Source organism: Drosophila teissieri, chromosome X, assembly GCF_016746235.2.
Source record: "Drosophila teissieri strain GT53w chromosome X, Prin_Dtei_1.1, whole genome shotgun sequence".
In the NCBI taxonomy this organism is placed as follows: domain Eukaryota; kingdom Metazoa; phylum Arthropoda; class Insecta; order Diptera; family Drosophilidae; genus Drosophila; species Drosophila teissieri.
Genome location: NC_053034.1, coordinates 6,978,057 through 6,994,415, shown reverse-complemented (window position 1 = coordinate 6,994,415; position 16,359 = coordinate 6,978,057). Strand labels below are relative to the sequence as shown.

The 16,359-nt window shown below is 43.4% G+C and overlaps 3 protein-coding genes across 4 annotated transcripts; all 3 read right to left on the bottom strand.

Annotated features, from left to right (window-relative positions):
- Positions 1–33: 33 nt before the first annotated feature.
- On the bottom strand, positions 34–4,059 carry LOC122623980. Of its 2 annotated transcripts, XM_043803392.1 has the most exons (5): positions 3,943–3,989; positions 3,788–3,865; positions 1,059–1,214; positions 812–1,003; positions 35–751 (listed from the first exon to the last, which is right to left on the bottom strand). In XM_043803392.1, exons 3-5 carry the CDS (start codon positions 1,188–1,190, stop codon positions 179–181), a joined length of 897 nt encoding a protein of 298 aa, XP_043659327.1. In that variant the 5' UTR covers positions 1,191–1,214; positions 3,788–3,865; positions 3,943–3,989; the 3' UTR covers positions 35–178. The 2 variants fall into 2 exon arrangements, with proteins under 2 accessions (XP_043659328.1, XP_043659327.1); XM_043803393.1 differs by lacking the exon at positions 3,788–3,865 and having other exon boundaries at positions 34–751; positions 3,943–4,059.
- Positions 4,060–7,031: 2,972 nt separating this feature from the next.
- On the bottom strand, positions 7,032–11,588 carry LOC122624842 (homeobox protein B-H1). The gene is made up of 3 exons (XM_043804567.1): positions 11,516–11,588; positions 8,060–8,624; positions 7,032–7,284 (listed from the first exon to the last, which is right to left on the bottom strand). Exons 1-3 carry the CDS (start codon positions 11,586–11,588, stop codon positions 7,032–7,034), a joined length of 891 nt encoding a protein of 296 aa, XP_043660502.1.
- A 1,169-nt stretch (positions 11,589–12,757) lies between these two features.
- On the bottom strand, positions 12,758–16,341 carry LOC122624957 (folylpolyglutamate synthase, mitochondrial). The gene is made up of 5 exons (XM_043804759.1): positions 16,144–16,341; positions 15,361–15,756; positions 15,100–15,276; positions 13,469–14,298; positions 12,758–13,396 (listed from the first exon to the last, which is right to left on the bottom strand). The coding sequence occupies exons 2-5, from the start codon at positions 15,646–15,648 to the stop codon at positions 12,976–12,978; spliced, it is 1,716 nt and encodes a 571-aa protein (XP_043660694.1). The 5' UTR covers positions 15,649–15,756; positions 16,144–16,341; the 3' UTR covers positions 12,758–12,975.
- Between the last annotated feature and the right edge of the window lie 18 nt (positions 16,342–16,359).

Sequence of the window (16,359 nt, the reverse complement as noted above, 5' to 3'; positions counted from 1 at the left end):
ATAAAATCGTTGAATGCTTAGCTTTAATGCACACACCATGCGATTGTTACGTGAAATAAGTTTCAAAGTTTCGAAGTTTCGAAAATTGTTGAAGATTTACAATCTTTTCTCATCAAAGTATCTGAATATTTAAAAGATTACATTGCTCTTGTTCGCTTTGCGGCTAGAAAATGGCATGTTAATTGCGTTGTAGGTCGCTTTTTTCCTGATAGCACTTAACCAAGTGACCATGCAGGAGTTGCATGAGCTCACATATGGACTCCAGGAGCACCAGGCGCTCATGCAGATGCCCCAAGTCGTTGTTCTCCACCATCAGCGGACGCAATTCCTCAACGATGGCGATAAGCCAGCGCACTATAATCGAGCAGTCGTCCTTGGCCAGTTTCATCAAATCCTCCGGCGCACCGGTCTCCTGGCACAGTTGCTGGCCTTGGCCACCGAGTGGTCCGACCACCAAGATGCTGGATATCAAGCGGACCACCAGGTGCAGGGCATGCAGATAGGACTGCACATAGATACGCGGCTTCACCACGGCGACTACGAGTAGCAGTGTGCCAGCCGGACGCAATCGGTGCGAGTCCAGGCCCAAGTCCGACATGTGATCCAACATGGCCCAGAGCAGACAGTTGCCCACAACGCGGGCCATCGTGCTCAGTGGACTGGCCACGCGGCAGCCGAGGATCAGGTTCAGCATTATGCTCGAACTGTTGGTATCCAGGAGGCCCAGGATATAGACGCATAGCTGGTGGATCTGTTGAGCAAAGGAAGCGAAGGATCATAGATATATATGATCAGAGATCCAGTTACTCACGTGCGTTTCCTCGGTGCATGCCATATAATCGAAGCACTTCTGCAAAAAGAGAGTTCTCTTCACGAGGGTCGCCACCATGTCGTCATGATGGAGTAGATAAACCATCAAGCCGGTCACATAGACCGGAGCCAGTTGCTCTGCTCCGAATTCGATCTCCTCCTGGTTGAGCAGTTGATCGAATCCTGCCATTATCTAACGGATATGCGTGAGTAAAGTAAAGATTTTATAATATTTGTATATGCATCACCTCCACAATATTGCTGGTGGCATATATAAAGTAGCATTGTTCCCGAATCACCGATTGACCCAAAGTCTGACGCAGCTCCTCCAAGCTGAATCCCTGGGGTCTCACCATGTGGCTCATGTTGTACTCGGCCATTTGATCCGATCCGTGGGGCGACAGCTGGAAAAAGGGAGTTATGCATTACTTTTGAACGGGGAACGGGAAAGAGGCGCCTTCAAGGATTCGCTCCTCCGCCTCCTCCTGCAAATTAGTGACTGAATGATGTGATGTGTGCAAATAGCCAACGCTATTTTAATGAGCTCCCCTGCATTTTGACATGTTTTCCAAACTCACTTGGCTGCCGTCTTGGCCAAGTCGAGTACAGTGAAACCAGAAGCTATATACTTTCAGTTGGAAAATCTACCGATTGGATTTAAAGGAAGATTTTCATATAAATTCTTAAAAATGCACTACATGTACATCTTTCATTATATATTTATACAATTTTAAAAGTCTAGGCTAATTTTATTTTTAGATTAAAATAAATCATAAAAATGTTTCTTTTGCTTGAAAAATCTGAATTTCCAGTTGGATCGCATCAAATTAAATACCTTCGTTGCTATTGGATGTTTACTGTACTTGGTATTCTTTCTGCCTGTGTGTGTGCCTGCTTTTGTTTGAGTGTATTTGCGCTTGTCCTTGCACTGCTTTCGAAAAGGCTGGCAAAATGCAAATGCACGCGCGATGTGCGCATTTTAGCATAAAAGTCACCTGGCCCCCCTTTTCCGCCTCCCACCTTTTCCACCTGCCACGCCCATCGCCGCTTGAAGTTTCTTGCACTGCACACTTGGCGAATATCTGCTCATTATGCATTCATATTTCATATTTCGCAATTACTTGCTCTCACACACACACACACACACGCACGCACGCATACAAACGAACTGGCGGTAAAAAGCGCAAGAGGTGCAAGCAAGATGGCCATAACAGCAGGAGACCGTTAAGTTTCTGTGTGCATGTGTGTGTGTGTGCGTTTGTTTGCGTTTGTGTGTCCTTTGCTTGGTCTTTTCTTTCTGCTCTTCTGCTTTTTTATCGCCCCCTTTATTTTTTTGGGGCATTTTTTGCGCAGATTCCCATTGAAATTTCCATATTCACATTTTAATTATGCGTCGTCATGAAAAGATTAAGAACTTTTTATTTCTTCAGTCTTTGTGTGCGTGTTATGCTTTTCTTTTTGTTTTTAATTATGCACATGTATTTGTTGATCAACATTAAATGGCAGAGGGCAGGCAACATATACCCCTCTCCCTCTTTCTCTCTCGCTGCACTGCTTGTCAACGTAACCCGAATTTAGCTGCCACTGCTTGCGAAGCGAAGTATGCCAATCAGCTGGGAATATCTATTTCTATAGCATAATATAATAGATCACTATCATATCAGCGTGCAGCTAAAAATCTGCGTCAAGTGTAAAAACCCGAACATCCCCTTCTATTTAAACGCGACAAAAGTGCTCAATTAGCGAGGGTTGTTCAGCAAGTTGAATGGGTAACGCAGACCAGGCCAATTACAGTTTAACTTCAATAAGTGGGAATGATGTTTCGATGTTAATCATTTTCCTAAAGAATAAACTTGTAAGCATTACAATCATTCACTTGTATGTAAAAATCGCTTTTTACTACGGATTATTCATAGTGGAGGTCTTTCGGAGGTTCAACTGTGCTAATAGATACTAACAATCATATCCGGTTCCCGTCTGATGACGATGATAATAATAATCAAGATGGTGATGACAAGTGGCAAGTTGCTACCCTTTAATTTCTGGTGGGCGGGGGTGGACCGACCGACCGACCTGATGAGGCGCTTGTGTGCGGTGTTTTTGTTGTAACCAATCTGTGAATTTTACGCCTAATTTAAGGCAAATTGTCCACCCCACTTGTCTCAACACTTTTCCAAGCCACAAACCCTCCCCCCAACCAACTAATTTTTTTTTCCATTTTTCGGGCTTTCAGGCCGCGGGGCTTGACAAAAGCCAACAGATTTTCATGTCATTATGCCACTGATTTGTGGCATTTGTAAGGGAATCGGTTTTTTCGGGCTTAGGATCTAGCGTTCTGTAACCACAAAGCGAACTTTTTGTTTACTAATGAAGTTGTTGTTTACACAATTGGTAAGTATGAGGTATGCAAATGATAGCCGCAGTGCAAGTGAATTCAAAACTGATCCACCCACCAATTATCACGAAATGTTGTCATCTGAGAATTAGCCATGTTTGCAAGTCGCGACGGCAGAAATTTGATAAGCCCTTGCAAATAATACGTCTAATATGTCTGCTTGAACTGATGAATTTAGCCGATTGTCTGTGATTTTCTATAATTTATAGATTATTTTATAACTTGAAACTGTGTTAAGGAATAGGTACACTTGGTTTAGTAAGGGCAACGTGATTAAAGTACTGAGAGAATGAAAGAAGTTCGAGAGACTGGGCATTCTGATAAAATGGGTGGAGTTTCTGATCCGACTCCTTAAAACCAATAACAATATGCTCCTAGAGGCTAGCCAAAAACGAGAATGCTTTGAGATCAGCTATGCTCATTGGTAATCAAAGAAAAAGATACATAGTGTTTAAAATGTATAATGTATAAGTTCAAGGTCCTCAGGAGCCTCGCCAAGTTCATCCAGGAGGATGGGCTAATATAAGGATCCCACTGTGAGGCGTCAGAAATTGTAAGGAAGAGAATTAAAACTGCACATACCTATAAATTTTGAAGCGAGTTTTTAGCTTGGCGAAGAATGCTTCACTTGTAGAATTACTTCTCACTTTGCCACTTTTGCTCAAGAATATCAAGAATAAATTCAATTGTTTGCCGTTAGTACACCTTGATCTGTTATTTAATGGCAACTATCTTACTCCGCCGATTATTGTTCGCTTGTCCAACTGAACAGATTACAACTGATTGATGAAATAGGGCTGCGACTCCGGCTTTTCCTTTCCCGTGGACTCTTGGCCACAGGCAACCTGTTTGGCTCAGTCGGCGTTCGAAGCTGAAACTGTGAGACTTTCCGATCCGATTCGATTCTATACGATTCGATACGAATCGCAACGATCCCATCGCCAGCGGTTTGATGGCCGCACAATGGGACACAATGCGGCAATTAGGGATATAAAGATGCCAGATTTGAAATAAGCAAGTGTGGCACGGCCCGCGGCACAAACACAATTTTGGACAATTTTCCAAGCGGATAATGACAAACATTTTAATCACAAAACGAGACGGGAAGCTGGCTGAAAGCTGAAAGCTGAAACCACCACCAATGCCAGTGGCCGGAGAACACACAAATTTTCACACAATATGGCAAACATCTCGGTGCCATCCTCCAACCGGAAGTCAAGTGTGTCGAGTCCTTTTGCCCTGCCCTTCCCTGCCCTGCCCTGCCCATCCACGATGACATAATCGCCCCTCATCACAATCATTATGTCGAGAATTGCTGTTGCGGTTTCCCCAGAACTTCACTTTACTTCCCTTTCGGTTTTTCTTCTTTTTTTCTTATATACATACATGCGTATATACATATGTACGTATTTTTGTTTCTGCCCTGCGGATGGGCCACAGCAGGCGGAAAATTTAAATTGAAATTGGGATATAATGGCAGGGAGTAACTTTCAGTTCCTCCCCTGAGCAGCACACTGTATACATCCATGGCCAAAGTCAAGTGCCTTCTGTGGTAACTTTATTATTTTAAAATACTTGTGCGGCCCAAAACAATCATTACTTGAACAAGTCCAATTTGCTTAGATTTAACAAAAATAATATATTAGTTGTCTTTTTCTCTCCTTACTGTAGTTCATATATTGCATACAAGTTCAAAGATATCTATAAAACAGGCATAGTACATGAATAATAATCACAAGCAAGCGAGCGCAGAAAAGTATGCTACATTTTTGGCACTTGCATTTTCCGCATGTGAAATTCGTTTTTTTTCAACGCTGCAAACTGTGCAAACTCTTTAGTTTCGTAGTTTTCAGCCTGAATGCGGGCAAAAACCGAAAAACTTTCCCCCCTTCTCTTGGCTTATTCCTTGTTTTTTTTTTAATTTGCAAAGTTCTCAAACGCCGAGAGCTTAATGCAATTAATAACTCATTAAATAAATACAAATCAAATTGGATGATGGCCAGCTCAAAGGAGAAGGGCAGTCGGAGCAGGAGGAGCCTTTGTGCTCAAAGGATGGCTGCGTAAAATGTACCAATTAAAAATGCCATTCAAATCTCAATGGCTGCGCAAATGAACCGCATGAATGTGAGAATTTGCGAAATATAAAAAAAAAGAAAGCGAAGAAGAAACTGCGGTGAAAGAGCCAGAAAATGTGAATCATCATCTATCTGTATCTGCAAGTGGCTGCATGATGGGGGTTAGCAGATGCATTTTATTCATTAGATTACATTCACATTTCATAGACGATTTCATGGCAACGTTAACTTGTTTTTTTTTTTGCGCTCTCCATTCGCATTTCAGCCATTTTTCCCACATTTTTTTCCACATTGCCTGCCCCTCTTCTTTGGCTTTTCCGTTTTGTTTCCGGTGGCTCCCTTCAAGTATCTTTTTAATTAGCGTTCTATGCCGCTCTGCACCACTCGAAAACTACTACTCCCCTCCCCTCGTCTGCCCGTATATCATCGTGCTATGTCCCCGAGGGGTTGGATGGTGTGCTAGGGTGTGGTGGGGCATGATAGGGTATAGTATATCCATCTAGCCCTCTCTCTCGCTCGTTAACTCACTCACCGCAGATTCAATTTGTGGCTAAACATTTCTCCTCCTTTTTGTGTAGCGAGCTAAATGGGCATGAAAATATAACTGTAGCTACAGACGATCCTCCACGCAAAGAACTAAATAAGCAGACTAGTTTTTATATATTTATTATTATTTAAAGTATTATTTCATAACATTTGCTTGCACATTTCATGTTGCATGTTTTTCCCCTTTTTTTTATGTTCCATTTATCGTATTCAATGATCAGTACTTCGCCTTCATGATCTTGCTGGTCGAAATGTCCTGAGGTGTTAGTTTCTGTGCAGTTTGTGTGAGGGAATGCCTACTGTATGTGACGTCGTTGCCCGGACGCACTGCTGCCATCTCTTTCTGGCGCACGCCCCCGCTCATGCGCTCTCTGCGCTCCGTTGGCCCGTTATAATTGCGACCAGAGTTGTTGCTTGTTTTCCGGTTGGTTGCTTCATCCTTCCTCTCTCTCTCTCTCTCTCTCTCTCTCTCTGGTACGGTGCCTTGCAGCTGCATGCGAATAATCTTGAAATGTATGTGTGTATATAGAATGGGTCTATATGCAGATAGGTAGACGCGATATCCTGCCCGTTGGGTGGGCATATGTCGCAGGTTATTTGCTATATAGCGACAAATTGATATCGTTTTGTGCGATTCGCTCAAGTTGATTTTCAAGCATGACTCGCAGCTTACAGCTCACCGATTTGCAGATTTGCAGATGGGCGAGCGGCATTTAACCCGTACGTTGCATTCGATTCTCTTTGTGAATTATTGAATTGCATTACACACACTACAAATAAGTAGGTTTATGGAGAAATTAAACAATCTGTATAATCGATTTTGTCGATCGATTGTTATCAGTTCTGAAAGTTATCGAATGTGTTTGAATCTGTAAAATAGATCACCTCCCAAGTGAAAACTCCTAAAAACGTGCAATTTATTGTTTATTCTGGCCAAAAAAAAAGTCCATAGAGTGCGATGAAAAAAAAGATTGTTTGTTTTATAATACAGTTAATTAATTCGACTATGCTTATGTTTATGATTATATTGTTAAGTACGTATTATATTAATAATTTCGGGTATGCTTGGTAAATATAAGCACATCGCTTGAATTTCATTAATTTTTCCCGATCGGTTATTGCACAAAAACGGTTTTCTTCATACGCATTATATACACAGGCAGCTGGGGGAATTGGAATTGTGGAAGTGTTTGGGGGCGTGGCTCCTACATGGGACATCCGTGGACGTAGCCGACGTTGCGGAAAATGGCCGCCGCTGCGGCGGAAGTGAGAAAATTGCACGGATTGCTGGCAGCCGCTGCAGCGGCGGCGGCGGCACTAAATGAACTGCTCAGTCCGCTGGGACAACAGCCCAGTCCGCCCGCACCGCCGCCATCCTGGACCACAAAGTCCTTCTCCATGGTCGCCTGATGACGCAGCTGCTCCAGGCGCAGTTGATTCTGTCGCTTCCACTTGGTTCTGCAATGGTAAAGTCAAATGCATTGCTTAGTATCGTTGCCACCAGAGAACTGATGTTCCTAATGTCTTAACCAAAAACAATCGTATATATTATTAAATAATATTTATACTTAATAACCATTATTCTATTTATATTGTTCTTGCTGGCATTCAAAATGAAATTTTTAAATTATAAGTAAGATAGCTGAAAGTATTACGTTTCATTAAAAGGAAATAATAAATAATACTAAATAATACTAAGAACTAAATACTAAAAAATACTAAGTACCAAATACTAAAAAATACTAAGTACCAAATACTAAATAATACTAAAAACTTAATACTAAATAATACCAAAATATATGTGCCCTCCTCTGCGCTTCTCAAAAGTCCTACGTAAGCAAACCACTTTTTCGATGTTTTTTTTTTAAATACTAATTGTGAGTAAGTGGTGTAGTGATAGGTGATATATGGCAGCAGATGATATCAATAATGTGATTTCGACCTACTGGAGGAAGTGCCTGAGCTAGATATTTTCCAGGAGCTACAACCAGCTGTCAGCTCTGACGTGTTCCTTTAAATGCTACATTTGTAAGTTATCTAGCGTGACTGTACCAGTAAATTCTACATTCGTAAGTAATCTATTGTAAGTTACAGCTTCCCCAATAGAAAATGTACTTTGGCAGACTAGAATCACAGTCCAATATATAATTTGTACTGATCGTACTGATTGTACGATCGCTTGAACGCAACTGTACTTTTTGCATTATTAAATACAATTATTATCAATGCTCACCTGCGATTCTGGTACCAGGTTTTCACCTGCGTCTCGGACAGATTGAGCGTTTCGGCCACATCGCTGCGATCGGCCACGCTCAGGTACTTCTGGCATCGGAACTTCCGCTCCAAGTAGGCGAGCTGGGCGTGCGTGAAGGCGGTACGGCGGCGACGCGGCTTCCGGCCACTTTTGCTCAGCTGCAGCTTGTGCTCCGCATAGCCGCCACTTGTGCCGCCGCCCGATCCCGGGCCACTGCCACCGCTGCCATCTCGATCGCCGTTGGCACCACTGGCCGCCGCTGCCAGGAGGCCAGCGGCCACGCCCGCCGCCGCTGCAGCGGCACTCAGTCCGCTGGCCATTCCACCACCACCACCACCGCCTCCTCCTCCGCCACCCGATCCTGTGCCGGAGCCGGGACCCCGTGTGGCCGATAGGCAGGACTCCACACTGGACTCGTCGTGGTGGGTGAATCTGCGGTGATGGTGCGACAGCAGCAGATCCTGCTGGCAGCCCGCAGCCGTCGAGTCCGGCGTAGAACGATCCTCAATGTCTATATCCGAGTCGTCGTTGGAGAGCTCCAGTTCTGCAAATGGCAATGGAAAATGAAAGATAGTATTAAGAAATTGCAATAGAGATCTGTTCAATTATCCCTCAGATATTCCGCTTTTATTTGAACAGAAATTTCCATAATTGAGCGGGGTGGGCAAAGCTTTTAAAATGAGCTGCTGAAACAGATTCTGTAACCCATTCAAAGCCGCCGATTGACCACGAATCAATCGCATGGAGTGTTGAGTGCCGAGTGCAGGCCGAAAGTCAAAAGTCAAGTGGGCGTTGGACTAAAGATACTGGCTGTAAGAAACTGTTGCCTGCTTTCAGGCGCAGCGTGGCACTAATGCGTTCAGCCTCTTCTTTTCGCGCGTGCAACCACTTCCGGTCGAGAAGCGACCTGGGAAACTCATTACCAACTCATTGCCACCATCATCGCACCACATCGTATCGCATCCGGCAATAGACAATCGACAATCGCATTGGATGAAGTGCTATCAAATCGGATGGGAGAGTCAAGTGGGCGTTGGTCCATTTCGGATGACAGGGCGGCGAAACGGATGAGTTGCAATTTGCAGCAATCAACGTGTTATTTATATCCGTCTCACATACACATACACATACAAATAGGACTCGAACCAGGACACGAAAATCGCACGCTGCGGGCAGCCTGATTAAATTCACGTGTCGACGAGCTCTCAATTGTTTTTCCTATTGGAATTTACATGGTCTGCTCCACGCTGCACTGAGAGAAATACTCGGTTCACAAGGCACATACCAAATAATATGTAATATGCTTATTTTATAAACAGTTGTATTTATTGTGAAGTAAAAACAGGAGTTATAAATATTGGCGGGGGAAAGAAACCCTTTTACTGAAATACTCGACCAACTTTGGCACATGAATACAATATCTCTTTTTTTTGCCCAGTGGCGTTTACTAAAGTAAAGCACTCGTCTTTTTAGAAGAACATCATTTTCGAATCGCCGCAGGCGCTCACGTGTGTTCGCTCAGCAAGGATTCTTCTACATTTGCCGCCCACTTTTCGAGTGCCAACTGAACGGGCGGAAATTATTTTTATATATTTGTGTATTTTAACCCCAAATGGGTTTCGACATCTGATTCCATTTATACGCCAGATTTGCGCAGACAGAACGGAAGGGTAGATGGTGGATATATGTATGTAAGTACATATGTCTGTGCATATGAGGGGATATTCAATTATGTGTGGATATCCTGGGGAGCGTCTCGAGTGAGTTCTTTCTTTTCCTCGAAAAGTCACGTCGTATCAATTTGCGGCACAATTGCCATTTAATAGGCACTTGAACTGTGAGACACACATCTAGAAAAGTACGAAGACACCGGCGAAAGCCGGAGAATTGTCGAATTGAGACAGTGGAGAAAGTGGGTGAAATGTGCTCGCATGTGCCGGCAATTTGGACTTATTTCCACTTGGAAATAACGTATGTGCGTTTTAACAATGAAAATTAGAAATTACTCAAGAAATTTTGAAGTAACGCCGCTGCTATCATTGAGTTCAAGGTAGAATCGAAACGTAGGGCATCACTCGGTGTGAAAGTTTCACTTTCTTCCTCTAACCGACAGCAATTAGCCTCTAAATAGTTGTAATTGTTGAGCTAAACTTTATTTAATGTCATGCCTAATTAGAGGATAACACATGCAGTTGGCACAAGCCGAAAAACAAAGCATAAGTAAGCGGGCACCGCAGGCGGTACACTGCCCAAAAATATATGCACCCATTCAACGATGCTTCTTCTGTGAATAATTTATTAGTCTATTATTTATTTCTTTTTTGTAGCATTAATGTTTCTTCTTTTCTATATTTACAGCTGACTTTTGCACACTTATTTTATTATATTTTATTGAACAAATTTTGCACGTTTTGAACTTTCTGTGTACTTGTGCGAGGATGCGAAAGCATTTGTCATGACTGAGTTTTCAGACCCACCACGTCATTTTCCCTTTCGGTTTCCGATCCCCTGGCTAAAAACAATTAAAGTGTTCGTACGTGACAAATTGCTCGAGCGCAGGTTACGAATAAAGCAGTGTCAACAGCAACAAAAATAATATTAACTGCCAGCCACACAGGCAGAAAAAAAGTTACTACAAAACATATAATATTATATATAACCATAATTAACAAGTATGTTATAAACAAGTATTATAAACAGCTTTCCTAACAATTGTAGTATTAAAAAAAACAAAAAATCAAGATATCAAAATTGAGAATTAAATATATTTTCTTTCGGTGCAAGCAAGCAGTGCACAAACAAATTACTGCCCAAAGCTGTGGTTTTTGTTGTTTCCACTCACCCAGCCATCTAGCCATCTCACTCGCTCCCATCGCCATCCCACTCACACCGCTAAAAGTTTTGTTTTTGCGATAATTGAGCAAAGTGTGAGATTTAAATGCCACGGGCGGGTGAAAAACCAGATGACAGAATTGGGGGCGTCAAAAAGGGAGTGGTGAGCAAGGCAATTTGTCAGTGGTTTTAACCGAAAACTCCCTTTATTTACCCCCCAGCCAACGGCAAAACATCAAAGAATGGGGAGATTGGAACAAAGAACAGGCTAATTGGCCACAAAAGACGTTTGTATTTTGTATATAACACAAAAGGTTAGGTTTAATTACATGAGAGTATGTTATTTACTGTTAGTTTGGAGCTTAACTTAACTGCTTTTCGTTTTAAAAAATATATCTATCATTATAAAAGAACTAGATTTTTTAAGACATGACTTTTATTTGGAATAACTTCTAGTTTAGGAAACGAATTACATTTAATAAAAGTATATTTCTGTACTTTACACATGTAAAAGTTAAAAACTTTCTATAGTTTTATAGATATGACTATATGATAAGGTAAATGTGGTAATTGGTAAATTCGAAAACGATTCCAATAACTCACCCGAATCTGTTTGTCGTCGATTAATCAAATCGCCAAGAAGATCGCGTATTAAAAAGGACTTTGAGCTCTGCATTTTAATGGATCTGCAGTCTCAATGGCAAAACCGATGCTTAAGTGTGATTTGCAGTTTATCTTAGACCAGTTTTTAAGTCAACTTGCAGATTTGAAACATTTTTCACTTGAAACCCCGTTTCAACAATAACAATAATTGGTTTATTTGTTTTTTTTAGCTTTGAATTTATTTTTATTAGATGCTTTTATTTGATCCTTTGGCGTTTGGCCGACGGCAGTGCTGTGCAAATTTGGCGATTATCCTTGGGCCAGGATCTATGCTCTACGCGTAATCAAATTTTCCAGGACGAAACACGCACACACACACACACACACACATTCACAGCGACAGACGGACAGAAGGTAACTGTAACTGAACCGCTAAGCGCCAAGTCAAATGAACAACTGAAATGCGAAACGTCGAACGTTTATTAATCCTTTTAGCGAACATCGCCAGGATTCACCCCCTCACACACACACAGACGCGCGCACACACACACACACAAGCACACAAGTGAATTACGCGGATTTGTTGCTGTAAACGGGACAGTTTAGCGCCCACGTCGACGTCGACGTTTGCAGAGGAAAAATCCAGCAACAAAAAAAAAATATCGCTACGAAAAGGAAACTTTCGCAATGGCCGCTGCCATTTAACCGTTATTTAATCAGTTGCCTTAGCCGCACAGCAACATCAACATGCCAGCATGCCATCCCGCTCGCTCGCCCACTTCCGCTGTCCCGTTAGCCATTTTGTTTACCGTTCGCCCGGTGGGCGAGCAGGCGGCCACCAGCTCGCTGTCTCGCTCTGCGTCCAGGGTTGCCGCCACGCCATTGGCTGTCATCCCGGCCACCCCTAAATGCTGCAAGCGACAAATAGCAACCCTCCAAAGCTCTCGCGTTTCTTTAGCCCAGTCTGATGCCGCCTTTGAAATCTCCGCCAGTCGCGGGAGTTACGAGCTCTAAAACGCACCAAGGTACATAGCGGGAACACAAAAAAGTTCAAGGTCCAAGGATTCAACGCAACACCGTCGGCGAGTTGGCAACTCTGTTTACAGATCAAGGATTTGGAATCACTTGAAAGGTGTCCAATTCTTAGTAAAACTAGGTGTGGCGTACTTTTATACTGCATAAAAAAATAGACAAAAAGTATGCACATATAAGAAAGTATTCCGCATATATCTATAATATAACTTAAAATAGGCATAAGGGCTTTTATTTCTACACAACACTTTAAACATTGGCTTAGACTGACTAAACTACGACTACATCGATTAGTTCAAGCTTTCTGTGATCCATTTTAAAGTCCAACTAAGTGATATGCGAGAGGATTGCTTTGGACTACGACTAAATCTAATAGCTACTATACAATTGCATTCAGTGACTCACACCGGTTGTGTTACGAATGCGACTTATATCTTAGTTCTAGATGTGGAATCATCGATGAGGTCCAGAGCACTTATAGCCGCTCCCAGCAGGTGAATGGAACCGGTGACGAGGACCTCCAGTTGGCCGTCGCTGTCCGTGGCTGGTGGAAATCTCTGCCAGATGGCGGTGAAGGCGTCGGTCAGCGTATTGTACACCTGACCCACATCCTTTTGCTGCTCCGTGGCGCAGAGGTCACTCCATGCCGTGGCAATGGTCCTCGCGCGCTTCAATTGCATTTCGGGACTAAACCGAACCATCACCTGGCTGGGCGCATTTGGCGTGGAGGTGGCCAAATTGGGCACGAAGCAGACCATGTCGAAGGCGCAGGTGCGGTTGAGGAGCTTCAGCAGTGGCTCGACTCCGGACTCTCCGGTGCGATTGAAGATCAGTATCTTTGGATGGACACTGCAAAAGGGAAAAATCAATCGGATCAATGAATTACTTACGACTTCTAGGACCTCATCCTACTCCACTCACCTGTCTCGCACGCTCTTGGCAAACCAGTCCGTGCACACTTCCATGCTCTCCAGTGTGTGGGCTCCGTCCAGATGTAGTCGCATGTTGTGCCACTCGATCAGCTGGCAGCGACCGGGCCAGTGGGCGCTTATCAGTCCGCCCAGCAGCTGTGGATCCATTCTCACCTCGTTGGGAGTGTGCTGCTGTCTGCCCGACTGCGTCAACCAGTCGCCGGCCAATTGAATGGCCAATGAGCCATTTAGGCGAATCAAATGACTGAATGTCTGCCAAATCGGAGCGTATGCGTCCGATCGAAAGTAATCCTCGGTGGGTGGAACCTCGTAGAGCGTGGCTGAGTGCTCCTGCGTCCGCTGACGAATGACGTCCAGACAAATCGGCTGAGTGACATGCGTGAAGACATGCGATCCGGCCTTGATGATGCCCGCCTTCTGCCAGGCAATCTCCGGCAGTGTGCGTCCCAATAGCTCCGTGTGCTCCAGTCCCAGCGATGTGATGCCCACGGTGCGCACATTTCGCACGATATTCGTGCAGTCGTGCTCACCACCGATGCCCACCTCCAAAACGACCACATCCACATGCTCGGCAACGAACACATGAAAGCCCAGAATGGTCAGGAACTTAAAGTAGGCGGGCATGTCGTGATCGTGCTCCCGCCGATCCCACAGTCGATTGTAGACCTTCCAGAACTGCTCCGTGAACTTATCCTTGGCCAACAACTGGCCATCGATCCGGATCCGCTCGTTGGTGGACAGAATGTGGGGGGAACTGAAGAATCCCGTGCGGACACCCTGATGGCGAAGCAGAGATTCCGTCAAGGCGCAGGTGGAGCCCTATGTGAGTGAAGCCATGATCATTAGTATCTATCTACTCTTGGGAAACCTATTTATTAAAAATTAACGAAGTGGGAGCACCAAAAACAATAAGAACTCAAAGAGAAATCAAAAATCAACGATGAAGTAATTTGTTTTCATTATGAGTACTGAGAAACGTCTATCGTAGTTTGCCTGAATTAAAATATATGTACATACATATGTTGGAGAACCGAAACCAAAATTTCCATTGAAAATGTCAAGTGCGAAATAATCAGAATTCTAATCCACTGTAGCAACGTTTTTATCTATGTAATTAGGTTAGTTATCTATGGACGTGCCCTATTAACAGTACAAAAAATGTGCAAATAAAAGCAGAGTAGTCAAGGCTCAAATTATGGAAAATTAAATATTAACCAAACAACAATTAAGGGAATTATAATTTTTTTAAGCTCTAAATTGCACAAGATATGCATGTATATCAAATGTAAGCTGCAATATACCCGATTGATAGACGCATGAGGGGTATCAAAATACCAAACAGATCCATCAATAAAAATATCAAATTGGAACCCAAACAAATCTTATCAGCCACTGAGCGATTAGCGGCCTCGACAAGAGAGCGAGCGTTATCTGATTGGACGAGAGAGAGAGAGAGGGCAAAGCCAAAATTGGTAAGTCTAATTGGAAACCAGCTGATATTGAATAACAACAAGTGGAGCATGAAGACCAGGCTTAAAACTAAGCAAATAAATGCCAAGAGAACCAAAATAAAACAGGTTAATGACATTGATATATGTACATATGCTCGTATGTACGCACCTTGCCCTTGGTACCGGCCACATGGATGAAGGACAGACGCTCGACAGTTTCAAGCGGCAGACCACTCCGCTCCAGGTATTTAATGGTATCCGCTTTGGTATCCACGCGGGCATTGCTCATTGAATTCCTTATGGCAGCATCGTTCGACTGCAGGGAGTTTAGCTGCTTGATGGCCAACTGAAATGTGGTAGGAAAATCCGAAATATTTTCAATAATTAATTCAATAACCGCTGTTTTGGATCGGAAATCGGATGGATTTACCTCAAAGGCGTCATTTGTATCCTTGTTGTTGTTCTCGCTGTTGCAGCGGTTATTCCCCGAACTATGATTTCCATTGAGACTCGGTAGTGGGGTATTGAATACGCGTTCCGCCAGGCTAACACCCGAACCTGATACCGCCAGGTGCTCCATGCGCTTCATGCTCACTGTACTGAGGGTGCTCACCGTACTGTAGGTGCTCACTGTACCGCGGGAGCTCCCTGTACGGGCGACCAGCGATCTGGACTTGCGACTGCGACGGATTAAGTGGCCTAGCAGACGAGCAGCCATATTTATAGAGCCGGAACCCTACACCACCGACGATCGGCTCTCTCGCCGGTTTCACTCACAGGTGCTTGAGCGACGGTATCTAATACCAAATAAAAAAAATAAGGAAAGCTGAAAAAATAAATAAGACCGATTAAGGCACGGAAATAGCGTTAAAATTGGGGTAAAACATATGGGATAAGCGCGCGTGTGCGTGGCCTGTAAATTTTAGGCTAGCGCAATTGACCGATAAGAATATTGTATACGCACAGCACAAATAATAATTATAACTGATAAAATCTAGTTATGCGCACGTATATTTAAATTTTGCGCCAGATAATGGATAACAGGGCGTGGGCTATCGATTGCGATAACTAGATATGAAAGCTCGATAACAAAAACATCGCACACACACACACGTGGTTTGACACACATGCAGTGCAAATAAACATTGCGAATTCTCTTTATTGGAATAAACAAATGAAGCTTGCTTTGACATCCAGGTGATTTTGCACTCACTCGATTGCCAATCTATTTGATAAACGCACTATTTGCTTTGCAATGAAATCAACGTAACAGCAAAACCACAAAACATGCGAGCACAACAACACAAAATAACATGTGGACAGCAAACAGCTGATGCAGCGTCAAGCATACCCAGTTGACTATTTCCAAGCCGAATCCTAATAGCTATCAGCAGATCTTGAGATTTTTGCCGTTTCGTCGAGGAATATT